The sequence below is a fragment of the Microcaecilia unicolor genome, chromosome 7, assembly GCF_901765095.1.
Source record: "Microcaecilia unicolor chromosome 7, aMicUni1.1, whole genome shotgun sequence".
Classification (NCBI taxonomy): Eukaryota; Metazoa; Chordata; class Amphibia; order Gymnophiona; family Siphonopidae; genus Microcaecilia; species Microcaecilia unicolor.
In genome coordinates, this window is record NC_044037.1 from 194,904,979 (window position 1) to 194,919,595 (window position 14,617).

The following is a 14,617-nucleotide window of genomic DNA, read 5'->3' on the forward strand; positions in this document are numbered from 1 at the left end:
CATCACCTCCAAATACCTGAGAAGAGCCCGTCTCACTTCGAGGCAGCGAAGAGCCCGGAATTGCTCGGGGTAATCTTTCCAGTGAAAAGTCGGCAAATGCAGAGACTGCCCCAAATGGAAACGAGAAACCACCTTGGGCAAAACGAAACTTTCCTAATCGATACCCCCACCTCCGTAAAACGCAGGAAGGGGTCTCTGCAAGAAAGAGCCTGCAACTCTGAAATTCTCCGAGCTGAAGTAATGGCTACTAGGAAAATCGCTTTCAAGGTAAGATCCTTAATCGTAATCTCCAATAAGGGTTTGAAAGGAGGACACTGAAGTGCTTTGAGAACTAGATTAAGGTTCCAGGGTGGCAGAACTGGCACGTGCGGAGGACGCGACTGATTTACACCCCTCAAAAAACGAACCACATCTGAGTGGGAGGCGATCAACGCCCCCTGAAGCCGGCCTCTAGAGCATGCCAGAGCTGCCACCTGCACCTTAAGAGAACTCAACGAGAGTGATTTCTGTACACCCTCCTGAAGAAACGCGAGGATAACCGATACCGAAGCCGCTGACAACCCCGAACTCGCACACCACGAATCGAAGGTACGCCACACCCTAGCATAAGCTATCGAGGTGTATCTTTTCTGAGCCTGAAGCATCATAGCGATAACCGCGTCCGGATACCCTTTCCTTCTCAACGCCCTTTCAAGGGCCAGGCCGTATGACCAAAGGGGGAGGGATCCTCCATCATGACTCGTCCCTGCAGCAAGAGACCATCCTGCGCCTGGAGCCGGAGCCGACGATCGAACAGGAGCGTGACCATATCCGTGTAGCAGGGATGTCTGGGCCAATCCAGGCCACCAGGATCACTCGACCGGAATGACTGGCAATGCGAGCCAGTAAGCTGCTCACCATAGGCCACGGGGGGAATGCATAGAGCAGGCCCCTGGGCCAAGGTTGTAAAAGAGCATTGATGCCTTCCAAGCCCAGCTGTCTTCCCCTACTGAAGAAACGGGGAACCTTCGCATTGAATGCGGTGGCCATTAAGTCCATCACAGGCATCCCCAACAGGCAGCTATCTGATCGAAGGCCAGAGGGGAGAGTGTCCACTCCCCCGGCTCCAACTGATAGTGACTGAGAAAGTCTGCTTGCACATTCTGTGACCCCGCTATATGAGCCGCCGTCAAGAGAGAGAGATGAGTCTGCCCAACAGCCGATCATGGCCGCCTTGCGCGCTAGTGGTGCACTCCTAGTGCCCCCCTGATGGTTCACGTAGGCGACCGCCGTCGCATTGTCTGAGAGAACTCGAACTGGGCAACCACGAAGAGACAAACTCCCGAAGGGCCAGACGAATCGCCCACAAATCCAAACGATTGATGGACCAAGACGCCTCTGTTGAGGTCCAAATGCCCTGGGCTGTCTATTGGAGGCAATGAGCCCCCCAACCAGACAGCGATGCATCCGTGGTGACGATCTTCCATTCCAGGGTTTGCAGAGGAATGCCAGACATCAGATTCTTATGAATGAACCACCAGTACACGATTGTGTGCAGACGGGTCAAACATGGCACCTGAACCTTGCAATCCTCCAAGAGAGGAGACTAACGGCTCAGGGCCACTGCAGGGGGCGCATGTGAGCTCTGGCACACTTTATGACATCCAAGGTGGAAGCCATAGAACCCAGAACTTGTTCATAGTCCCAAGCCTGCGGGATCGGAGTTTGGAACAGAGCTCGCAACTGACCCTGCAACCGCTGTGCTCGAGCTGAAGGAAGAGAAACTATCCCTGTTCGGGTATCGAAGCACACTTCCAAGTATTCCAGCGTCTGGGAGGGCATAAAGCTGCACTTTGGGAAGTTGCTCACTCAACCAAGCGATTGAAGCAACCAGACCACTCTGTTGGTTGCCCATTGACTCTCTTCGAAAGAAGATGCCTGCACAAGCCAGTCTAGATAAGGATGGACTTGAATCCCTTCCTTTCTGAGATAGGCCGCCACTACGACAAGGACCTTGGAAAAAGTCCGAGGTGCTGTGGCTAGGCCGAAGGGCATCGCTTTGAATTGAAAATGACTGAGCACTGCAAAGCGAAGAAAACGCCTATGGGGAGGCCAAATTGGAATGTGTAAATAGGTCTCTGAGATCGAGACGTCAAAAACTCCCCTGGCTGCAATCACCGAGCGTTTCCATGCAGAAATGCCGAACCCATAAGGACCTGTTGACGCACTTGAGAGCTAGGACAGGTCGCCAAGAACCGCCCTTTTTTGGTACCACAAAATAAATGGAGTATCGACTGCACCCTCTTTCTGCTGGGGGTACAGGCTGGACGGCTCCCAGTCGTCGTAAGTTGAAGAGGGTGTGACAAACGCCTGCCCCTTAGACTCGGCAGCCCGTCTAGCTCCAATCAAAGTCTCTTAAAGAGATGCTTACTTTTTTTTTTTTTAAACTCAGGAGAGAAAGGCAACACCAGATCAGGCCCACAGCCCTGGGCGATGGAGGAAAGGAAGGGGGAGACTGGGAGGGACCTGGCACCACCAGGTGTGCACCAGAAGCTACAAACAGCCACTCAACCCCTGACTGTGCTAAACTAGGCCCAAAGGACACCAGTAGTCAGATCAAACCAGAGCTGCACAGAGATCCCTCCACCTGCTAGAGAGAATACTGAGGTTTACTTGGCTGAACAGGTCCACATATAGCAAACCTCGGAGGTTCTCTCTCTCTCTTCCTGCTGGTAGAAGGACACAACCCATAAGTCTCTGGATTGATCTGTGGGATGCTATGGAACAGGATGCTAGGCTTTTTGTACCTTCAGTCTGTCCCAGTTTGGCAATACTTATATTCCCTGGTTCTCACTTGCTATAAATACTACACCACTGTAAGCTACTTCAGAAAAAGTGAAATTGGACACAGAAATGATTAGGGATCAATGGTAAGGGCCCATAAACAAGTATTTGCTTAAGGCCCATTATGGTGATAATCTAGATCTGCTTAGGGGAACAAACCTTGGAGTTACTCAAGGCACACTTTGTGAAGTCTCATGCCGCTGGAGGTAGCTTTTGGCATGTATCTAACACCAGGATGTCATGCAAGTCAGTCACTAAAATCATACTACACTTGGTGCATTTTCTGAAGCCACTGCCATGCTTCTCTAAAATAAACTTTAAAAATGTAGGGAAAAACAAACAAAACAAAAAAACAGTTTCAACTCCAACTTGAAAACATGCACTGGGCACGGCAGACAAAAAAACAAAACTGGACAGAGGCCACATACGATGCTGAAAATAAAGCCCTTATATATTAAGATGAACTCTCCAAGGTGGATCTTGCCAGCACTGTGAGCATGCAAGGATAATGCTTCCTAGCTAGGAAAAACTAGCTGTATTTTTTGAAAAGCTATTAAAATCTATTTCGTGCTGCTTAGATGCTACAAATGTGCTAAAACAAGTCCTTAGGACTATAGAAAGATTTAATACAGATGAAAAATGGAAATGGGATTTTATTTTTAGATTACTGCAGGAGTATGAAGAAAACTCAGGACAAAACATCAAATTACTAACAAAATTTAACTACAATGAACAAAGTTGCTGATTAGACATTAGATTTGTTGACCTTTAGTTTTATATTCAAACAAACCAACCACACTACTTTACAAATTGGACACATGCTGAAGCTGTAAGCCAGTAGTGAAGGAGGGGGGATTGGCTTTCAATCCACAACTTTAGTACATAAAACTTCCTCTTAGTAAGCTAGTTGATCACATTAATCAAATGTATTTATGCATCACAACTCAACAAATGCAAACACTTGGATCAAACTCTGTATTATTTTTTAGCTATTTAAAATGGATGAATCTCTTAATACTCACATGCCATTTTCTCTGATGCAGCAAGAAGAGCTATTTGAGCCAGTATGGGAACGATCTCCCACTCAACCCCACCCCCCCCCCCAAAAAAAAAAAAAAAAATCCAAGTTTAAGTTGTTTGCCTATGGCAAATATCTTTTGGCCCTTATGTACTTTATACACTCATGAAACAGGAACTAAAGTTGTCTCAGATTTATACTGGATAGTAAGTAACTTTGCTCACCAACCAAAGTTTGAAAGTAACATTTCCAGTGCATTTGTAGTTCTTCTATCACTATATATGAAGAACTATATAATCCAAGTTTGGTTAGCTTATTCAAAATACAGATAGGAACCCCCCCTCCCCCCAGGCTGTACAGATAAATATATTTGGTCACACTAAATTATCTTATAGTTATCTTTCCATTAAGAAACATTTTATCACATCAGAAATAGTGGATCTGAATATGTCACACCATAGGACTGAGTGTTATTGTAGAAAATATAAAAAGCATATCACAATCGCTTAGCGAAATGAACTGGATATGTTTTGGAAAAAGTCATTTCAGTAGTTGAATTAGAAAGGAACACCTCTGGAAGGCACGCTGTGCAAACATAGGTATGAATCGCATCAAATGAGAACACACACCATTCTGGAACTCAACAGTTTTCATTTTTACTACAACTCTAGCAGAGCAATGCTATTATGCTTATACATACATCTTGTAACATTAAATTTTAAACATATAATCCTTTTAGTGTTACTATCAAGTACCAATCTCAAGATTTTTAGAAAATGGGTGTAAATACTAATTCCAGTTGTAATAACCTTTTCTTGGCTATTGTTTTAGAAGGCACTCTGCTTTAACTTTTATTTTTGTTTCCCTGAAGTATGAACAGTAAAATGTATATGTGGCCTATATCTAACAATTACATTTCTAGGTCTTTCCCTTACACATGAATGTATCTGCAATTTTACTTTATCATTGTTCGGAACCCTTTTTCACCAAAACTGTTTCCATATTTATCTTATACTAAATTTACTTATATATGAAGCCACTTTCACATTATTCCCTAACCTAGTACCATATCTTCCAATTACCAGCTAATCTGTCCCTGTGTAATATCTAATAAAGCATGAGACAAGTGGAGTACAGAAAGATATTACACTACTGCTGTAGTTCAGTAAAAAAAAAAAGGCTTCTCATTCTTTTAGAGGAATGTGTTGGAAAACATAGTTCAGAGACTTGAAACGTTGAACACTTAATTCACAGTTTAACTTGGTGAATCCTAAACTGTCTCAAGACTTCAAATTGGGTCAAAAAATGCACCAGATGGGACAGTGCCACATTACCTCCCTCTGGGCTTCCATTTAAATTTGTACCTGACGGCGGAAGTGGCAGCAGTCACAGTCAGCCTTGTGAAAGCTAGCTAGCTAGCTTTCACAGGCCCTGTCATGGCCTTCTATGAGGGATTCCTATGAACCTGAAAGCCATAGAAGTGGGGCCTGCGAGTGTGCTGTTACTATGCCACCAATACTTTTCTGTTTCAGGAGTATGTAGGGCAAGAGAGGAGGAAACTTACTTGCTCTTTTATTAATCGGTGCCTTTGGTGATAAGTTACAAAATAGCATAGAGTAGACCCACAGCTTAGGAACAAGCTCAACATATAGTTGTCAGTACCTACCCCAAAACCAACCTTGTTACACTATGAATATACAACATTGCCTGATTTGTATAGCTTTTAATGCAACAGCAATTTGATGCACAACTTTTGATCTGTTTCCTGTTAATCTGGGCTTTAGTTTAATTTGAACAGGCTTCTGCTGAGGCTATGTCACCAAAAGTCCTCATTCAGATAATGCAGATTCTACCCTTTATCAACCTCCTCACCATGTTTGTGAAATGGCTCGAACTCCTACCCTTTTGGGGGTGAGTAGGAATATGAATACTTTCTCTCTAGCATTTCAAGCTCTTAAGTCTAGGAGCAGGATAGCATAGCTCTGGAATTGTATAAAAAAAAAATAAACCCCCACCCAAGGCTTCAGTCTTTTATACGTGACTCAATCAAGCTGACCCTGATTAATTTATATATAATGAATCTGAGACAGATAATACGAATTCCACTATCAATTGACTGGTGGCAGTATTGGACGAATAAGCTAACTGAAAAGCTAAGTCCAGTGCCCAATTTCAGAAGCGAACCACAATGCCTTTTCCCTAACGTGCTGAACATTTGTTTCACTCTCAGGCACAGTCATCCCAATGAGAACTTCACAGGATGGTTTCCAGCTCACATTCTATTCTTTACTGAAGTTCTAGTTTACTGACCATGCCAATTTGCATTATTTTAACATAGCACACTTTACAAATGATATAGGCATCAAAGAAAAAAAATCTTATTCTCATCTGCAAAGGGAGAACTGGTCAAAGACTTGCACACAGACACATGGCCTCCATACTTCTACTGTACTAAACTGTCAAATTGAATTTGAGCTATTACACGTTAGTTTTATTACAAAACTTCTGTACTTATAGTACATCCCAAACTCTGTCATAAGCTAAAGATTTACTGTACACTGATGGTATCAGTTTCTTAGGACTTACATTAGGTTGTGATGCCTTAAAAAGGGCAAAAGATGTAATACATGAAACTTTGGAGACCACATAACATTAGATAACATTTGAAGAAAAGCACACATTTTCTCTCAAAAGGTCAGACAGTACATCATGCTTTCAAAAAGCTATCACAATCTAACAAAACTCCAGTTACCAAAACTGCATCATCAATTTGTCTCGCATAAAAAATTGTTATTTAAATGTATTTTGGTTCTAACATTTACAAATGCCTCATTTTTTATGCACCAACACTGTTTTACAATGTGCCTTCATCCTTTTCTAAAGTTCAGAAATCCTGACTTTTACTGGAAGATATTCATCCAAAAAACACTTTTGTATTTAAGGTTAGACAATGAACTGGAACTTAAGAGTAAAATATATTGAGAAAATGAAAGCATTACAGTAGTTTTGATTAGATTTTCTAACCACTGATGTGAGTTTTACAAAACAAAGTTTACATTTTCATTTTAGACAGTATGTTCATATGTGTTAAAGTCTCAAAATACATTGTGAACTCTGAAATGATTATCCAAAGATGGAGGCTCATCTGCAAAATGAAGTTGGTTATTCACTTGTACGCCATATTCTGTGAGGATCTGTACAAATTTCTTAGTTCTTTTCCAATCCAGGACCGCATTGAGTCCTGCACTTGGTACGGTGTCACATGAGTGTGAACTGTGATTCCTGTCTGTGCAAATCCTTTCAATAATCTAGGACATGTGACCCATGTATTGCTCCCACCTGAATGACCCCCATCCAACCAGTACATTGCTTTTATATTTGTTATGAAGGAATTTATGTCTTTGTCTATCTTAGCTTCATTTAGCTCATAGAGCAACTGATTCAAAACCACACAACCTTTGCTAAAGCCAACTAAACTAAATGACACAGAATCTGGCAATGATGGAGATCCAAAACTGATAGGAAGAAGTTTAGAATAGTCACTTTTATCTGCTGGGCAGCCATTTGTGGTACAAGTAGTATTAAAGTACAGCTGGGTGCTTCTGTATCTTCATCATCTCCATACATGATGTTTTGAGAGAAAGTGTTCTCAGCTAGAGAAAATGCATTAACTAGCAGTGCATGTAGGTGTTTGAAAGCTCCAAAGTCAGTGCTATGTTCTGGTGCCCCAAACATGTTGTTTGCCACAAAATTATCATAGCAGCTAAACTTATGCAAATGCATACGAGATGACTTGATAACCCAAATGTAACTATTGGGGAAGCGGCGAGCAAGAACAGCAGCAGTATTTTCTAAACTCCAGTGTTCCCACGAAAGTTTTCAGGGTGGCAAGCCATGATGTTCTGATAGTTCTAGAGTAAAAGGAAGAAAAAAATTAATGGTATTAAATATTGAACATAACAATGAAGGAATGAAGCCTATAATATTCAATTTAACTGTTTACATTGCCATCATTACCAATAATGTATTGGGGGGGGTTCAAAATTCTACATCCTCAAATCAGTTTCTCCTCTTATCTTTCCAGTAACTACATAAATACATAAGCATAGTCTTTAAACCCAATATCCTTTTTCCCCAACAGAAAAATTTTATGCTGCTCATCCCAGAAGCAAGCAGTGGATTTTCTCAAGTCCACCTAAGAGTGGTTTATGGATTTTCTTTTTTTTTTTTAGGAATTTGGCCAAACCTTTTATGCTAACTGCTTTCACCACGTTCTCTGGCAACAAATTCTAGAGTTTACACACTGAGTGAATACATATTTTCTCCTATTTTAGAGGTACTACTTAGTAGCTTCATTGTGTGCCCCCTGGCCTTGTACTTTTGGAAAGAGTAAAACGATTCATGTCTACCTGTTCCACTCTACAAAACAAGGTAACCACTGTTTATACATCTCTCCTACTGGTTTGTTATGATGATTCTCCCTTGCGGCATTTGTTAATTCTGTTACTCTAGCAAGAACATTTAGTTCTTGTGTTTTTACTAATTATTTAACAAACTAGGAAAAAAAAGAATGTCGAGAGTAGTGGAGAGAACTCTAGGGGCTATGGAGAGATTTGGCAAGCCACTACTTTTTCAAAGCTAATTTTGCTGTCAAGGTAGGAGGGAGAAGGGGTAGAAGACTAGGCTTCTTTTTTTGAACATTCTAGCTATCTGAAAGGAGACTGGGAGAAGTATGACCAGCAGTGTTAAAAAAAAAATAAATAAATTTTGTAATTTTGGAATGTTGAGATGGGATCTGCGACTTGAGTGGAATAGTCACTTGAGTACTGGCTTGCTAAAATTCTTAAAATTTTGGGATAAGAGAAATTGTGAGTTAAATGGAGAATTAGGTCTTCATTTTCTTTCCATTAGTCCTTAGCACTAAGCGAAGATACTTACCTGCAGCAGGTATTCTCCGAGGACAGCAGGCTTGGTCTGGAGCTTATAACAAGCTTTAGAACTTTGTGGAGCACACAATACGCTCCACTGGAGGTTTGACAGAGGGCTTTGACAAAAGCAAACCTCTTGTGAAGCGAGCTAGAGACTGTCCAGAGATGGACATCCTCTACAGATTGATAAGCACTAATTGCACTGAGGTGAACCCTTACGGAGTTGGTCTTGAGACCAGATAGAGGTGTAGAAGGTATTCAAACAGGGTCTGTGTAGGGCAGGCACAAGATCTAGGGCCTTGCCCTCACACCAGATGGCAAACTTCCTCCTTTGAAAGAATAACACCTCTTAGTGGAATCTTTCCTGGAAGCCAGCAAGACTTCGGAGACAACCTCCGACAGACCCCAGGAAGTAAATTCTAGGCACTCAACCCAGGTTGTGAGGGCTAGCGACTGAAGGTTGGTATGCAGAAGAGATCCATCGTTCTGCGTGATGAGGGTCAGAAAACACTCCAATCTCCACAGTTCTTTGAAGGATAACTCCAGAAGAGGGAACAAGATCTGCCGTGGCCTGTAAGGTGTGATCAAGATCATGGTCCCGTGGGCTTGCTTGAGTTTCAGTAAAGTCTTCTCCACAAGAGGTATGGGAAGATATGCATACAGAAGTCCTGTCCCTCCATGAAGGATGAAGGCATTCAACACTAGTCTGCCGTTAGTCTGAAGTCTGGAACATTACTGAGGAGCTTTATGATTCAGATGAGTGGCAAAGAGATCCCACCGAAGTGGTGCCCCACACTTGGAAGATCATGCGGGCAATTCTCATGCTGAGAGATTACTCGTGCGGTTGCACAATCTTGCTCAGCCTGTCGGCCAGACTGTTTTTTTTGCCTGCCAGATAAGTGGCTCGAAGAACATGCCATGCTGGCAAGCCTAGCGCCACATCTGGACGGCCTCCTGACACAGAGGGCGTGATCTGGTGCCTCCCTGCTTGTTGGCGTAACGCATTGCGACCTGGTTGTCTGAATGAGCACAATTTGGTTAGACAGCCGATCTCTGAAAGCTTTTAGAGCGTTCCAGATCACCCAGAGCTCCAGAAGGCTGATCTGAAGACCTGTTTCCTGGATGGACCAGGCTCCTTGAGTGTGAAGCCCATATAGATGGGACCCCCAACCTGGGAGAGGTGCGTCCATTATCAGCACCTTTTGAGGCCGAGGAATTCGGAATGGGAGACCCAGAGTCATATTGGATTGAACGGTCCACCACAGTAGAGTGTGAAAAAGTTCTAGATACACCCAGATGACATCCTCTAGATCTCCCGTAGCTTGACACCACTGGGCTGATCTCATGTGAAGGCATGCCAAGGGAGTCACAAACTGTAGAAACCATGTGGCCTAACAGCATCAACATCTGCTGAGCCGTGACCTGCTGAGACTCGAACCTGAGAAACCAGAGCGACTAGAGTGACTGCTCTTGGTCCTGGGAGAAAAGCTTGAACCTTCTGCATATCGAGCAGGGCTCCAATGAATTCCAGTGCTGGGTAGGCTGAAGATGGGACTTGGGGTAGTTTAAAAATGAATCCTAGTAGCTCTAGCACCCAATAGTCCTCCGCATGGACTCCTGAGCACCGTCCTCAGACGTGCTCTTCACCAGCCAATTGTCGAGGTAAGGGAACACAAGCACCACTAGCCTGCATAGCGATGCTGCAACTACTGCAAGACATTTGGTAAAGAACCTGGGGCTGACGTGAGGCCAAAGAGAGACATGGTACTGGAAGTGGTGTGTTCCAGCCGAAACCAGATTTACTTCTGGTGAGCAGGAAGTATCAGAATGTTGTGTGTATGCGTCCTTTAAGGCCAGGGAGCATAGCCAATCACTTTCCTGAATCAGAAGGGTGCCCAGGGAAGCCATCCTGAACTTTTCTTTGACCAGGAATTTGTTCAGGACTCTTAGGTCTGGGATGGACATCCCCCCATTTTCTTTTGCATGAGAAAATACATGGAATAGAATCCCTGCCCTTCTTCCCCTGTAGGGTCAAGCACCCCCAATACCGATGCACACCATTGCAGGTGGCCATCCAAAGCTTAAGGAGCAAAGCCTGGATACACTCATCGAGGGCAGACACTGGGGAAGACTAGGGCATCAGCTCTGAGACAGGCTGCAGAACTGATGGGGCCGAGACTAGAGTCGGGTCCTGGTTGCTTGGGGCAGATGCCTTGGTACCTCCTGAATAGAGGGGAGTAGTCCCCCCAGCACCGACGCTTTTCGAGTGCCAAATCCCTCTGTGCTCAGGAGCTCCTGGCACCATGTGTCGAGGACGACTGATGCTTCTTGTCCTTGTTGGCAAAGAGGAGTCTCAATGCTGAGCGAAGGGCATCGAATCCTCATGTTGCCTTGGGTTGGGTCCGACGCTGGTCAGATCCCGGGGGTCCTGTTCAGCAGTCTGTGTTGAGACAGGTGGAGACCCACTCGACGCATGACTCCCAGTGTCCATGGGTCTCAAAGCAGCCATATGGACCGATGGTAAAGTTGATGTCGAGGATTCAGAACTGGCTCCAAAAATCTTCTCATGTTGAGCCTCTCAGGACACCTGAGTCATCTTCATCTGAAGTTAAGGACACAGTTGGCAGGGCTATGGTTGGCCCTAAGCACTGAAGACACCAAGAATGGGTGTCTATGCCAGAGATTGTCCGATTGCAGCAGGTACAGCGCTTAGAGCCACTGGGAGGTTTAGTGGACATGGAAGGAAAAACTTCCATAGCCAAATCAAAAGACGCAATGGTGCCTGAAAAAAGGGGCAAGGCATCAGGAAAAAAGTCAAGGGAAAAACCCGACCGAAGACTAGGCCTAAACGTGGCTTAAGTCACAAAAAATAAAGGAAACTTTAAAAAGGGAACAATAAACAACTATATGGGAAGAGAAGGAGACTGAAGCCCAGAACAGGCACAGTGAAAAAATTGCTAAAAAAGCCAAAAAGGCATTTAAAAGGAAAAAAAAAAAAAAAAAAGAGAGCTCTTCCAGACCGGGAGTGAAGAGAAAGTACAAATGTAACCTCTCCTCACTGCAGTACAAAAACTGTGGTAACTGTGCCCTCACGGCATGCGGCAAGGCACCCGCACATGTGCAGTGGAGCATGTCTCATGCTCTACAAAGCTCTGTAAAGCTTGTTATAAAGCTCCAGACTGGGCAACATGGTGCTGTGTTACCCACTTGTGAGTATTAATGGCCTGCTTGACCTCGGGAGAATTCCAGAATCTGTGGGATAGATGTGTCCATAAACAAGCAGGTAGGTAGAAAACTAAAACTGAGCTGAAACACCTCTCTTGGCATCCAGTCCAGCTCTCAGTATTAATGTAGACAAGTAGTAAGGAGAAACTCAGAATAACACACACCAACCATAAACAACTCACTAACCTAACACTAACTAGATGAGCACACATGTGAGGATCTCTCATCACTGGACAACTTGTAGAAAAGAGATAAGCAGGACACACCATGCAATGTACAATCGTTATTTGACCCAAACATTTCAGGAACCTTCCCATTATTCTTGAGACTTGTCCGATCCGAGCACTAACGGAAAGAAAATTTAGCTAAGACCTAATATCTCCTTCCATTATGTAGCTTCCCACTACTCCAGAATCTGTGGGATGTTCAAAAGCAATCCCAAGAGTGGGTGGGATCCTGGCACTGCCACTGAAGATCGAAGCCTTAAAACTAGCTTCCGAGCATACTGCAACATCCACCCTGTAGTTCTTGGCAAAGGTATGCAGTGACCAAGTTGCCACCTTGCAAATATCCAGACAGTTAAAGTAGTCTCCGCCCAGGATGTTGCTGTATGCCTTGTAGAATTATCCTGCAAGGCCCGAGGCTGCTTCTCTGTAAGCAAATAAGCTGACATGATAGTCTCCTTCAGTCATCTAGCAATGTGGGCTTGGAAGCCTTGAGGCCAAGCATCTGTTTACCAAAATGTACAGTCCGTCCGATTTGCAGAACTCATTCTCAACTTCCAGATACGAGGACTACTCGCATTGAAAAGCTTCAGGAAGAATACGGAGCTTTTTCACTCTGTGAAAGGACAGAAGCTCCACAGATTGGTTGAGATGAAATGCTAATACCACTTTCAGAAGAAAGGAAGGAAACGTGTGTAGGGAGACCCCTCATCTCTGAAAAGCAAAGAAAGGGATCCTGATAAAAGTCCGAAGCTCCAAAACCCTACAATGCAACGCAACAGCCACCAAGAATACAGTCTTTAATGTAGATCTTCAAGGAGGTCTTCCAGAGTGGCTCAAAAGGAGGTTTTTGAAGAGCCCAGGACTAAATTAAGGGTTCCACTCTGGACAAGGGTGGACGAAAAGGAGGCCACAAGTGGCCCAGCTCCCCACAGAATTGAATGAGGTCTGGTGAGCTGCAAGAGATGTCTTCTATAGTTGGCCACCTGAAACAGGCCAAAGAGAGCAACATGAACTTTAGAGAACTGAACACCAATCCTTTCTGAAGGCCTGCCTGGAGAACACTAGGATGTGCATGATATAGAAGAAAGGGAAAAGTCTGCGCTCAGAATAACAGCCAATCAAACATCTCCACACCCTCGCATAAGCTATGGATTGTAGAGCATTTCCAAGCCTGAAGCAAGGGTAGCAACGATGATCAGAATAATCTTTTTGTCTCAACCGAGCCCTTTCAATGACCAAGCCTTAAGACAAAGGGTACGGATTCTCCATGAGCACTAGACCTTCCTTCAGTAGGCTGGGTATCTGTGAAAGACAGAGGACCCTGTCCAGCAGTCGACATCAGATCCATGCTCCACAGCCTCCACGGCCATCCGGGGCTACGAATTATTACAACCCCAGTACAATGCAATTCTTTTGAACACACAGCCTACAGTAGGGCATCGATCCCCAACGAGCCCGGCTCTTTCCGACAGCTGAAGAACTTGGGCACTGGCTTTTCTTTTGTCGCCATCAAGTCCAGAAGGGGAGGACCCCATCAGTCCAATATCAGCTGAATCCCCTGGCTGGATAGTTTCCCATTCTCCCGGGTCCAAGGAGTGCCTGTTGAGAAAGTCACCTCCACAGTCAAGGACCCTGTGATTCCAACTGCTGACAGGAAGATTTTTCTTCCGCTCAACTCATGAGGGAAGCTGCCTCCACCGCCAACAGACAACTGCGGGTCCCGCCTTGCTTGTTGATATAAAAGCCACTGCTATCGCATTGTCTGAGAAAACTCAAACCGGGGCCCCAGTCAGAAAGGGAACAAAGTCATGTACGACACTTCACTTTCCTGAGCTCCAAGTGATTTACTGACCTCTGAGACCTTCTGTTCATCCAGGTGCCCTGAACCAGATAGAGCTTGTAATGGAGCTCCCCCCCAACCCGACTTACTGGCGTCATCACCACCTCTCACTGTTATTCAGAAAGAAGCTCCGATGGTCAAATTCCTGGGCAACCACTCCTGCATGCTCCATCTGGCAACCAACGTCCAAGATGAAGGTCGTTATTTCGTGGACACCAGAGATCAGCAGCTGAGCACAGATTCCTGTAATGGCTGCATATGAGCCCTTGCCCATGGCAACCATTTCCATCGCCACAGTCATTGACCCCACAACCTGGACATAGTCCCAGGACCCTGGGCCTGCCTCGACTGAGAAGATGAATCTGTGAATCAGCTTCAACCTCCTGCACTCCATGAGGAAGATCCTCTCCCATGTTATGTCAAACAGAATTCCGAGATAATCCAGTGTCTGCTCTTCTCAAAAACTGATCACAAACCCATGTTTGCAGAAGATGAGAGAATGGTCAATTGCCACTATGCTGTCCCGAATAGGATGATGCATGACTGAGCCAGATAT

General features: G+C 44.5%; 1 protein-coding gene across 1 annotated transcript in view; it reads right to left on the reverse strand.

Annotated features, from left to right (window-relative positions):
• Nucleotides 1-6,873: 6,873 nt before the first annotated feature.
• Nucleotides 6,874-14,617, reverse strand: part of LOC115474092 (UPF0565 protein C2orf69-like) — a 39,791-nt gene continuing 32,047 nt past the window's right edge. The window contains 4 exon segments of the mRNA XM_030209421.1: nt 6,874-7,052; nt 7,055-7,441; nt 7,444-7,713; nt 7,716-7,752. Coding sequence (XP_030065281.1) covers nt 6,937-7,052; nt 7,055-7,441; nt 7,444-7,713; nt 7,716-7,752 — 810 coding nt within the window. The 3' untranslated portion in view covers nt 6,874-6,936.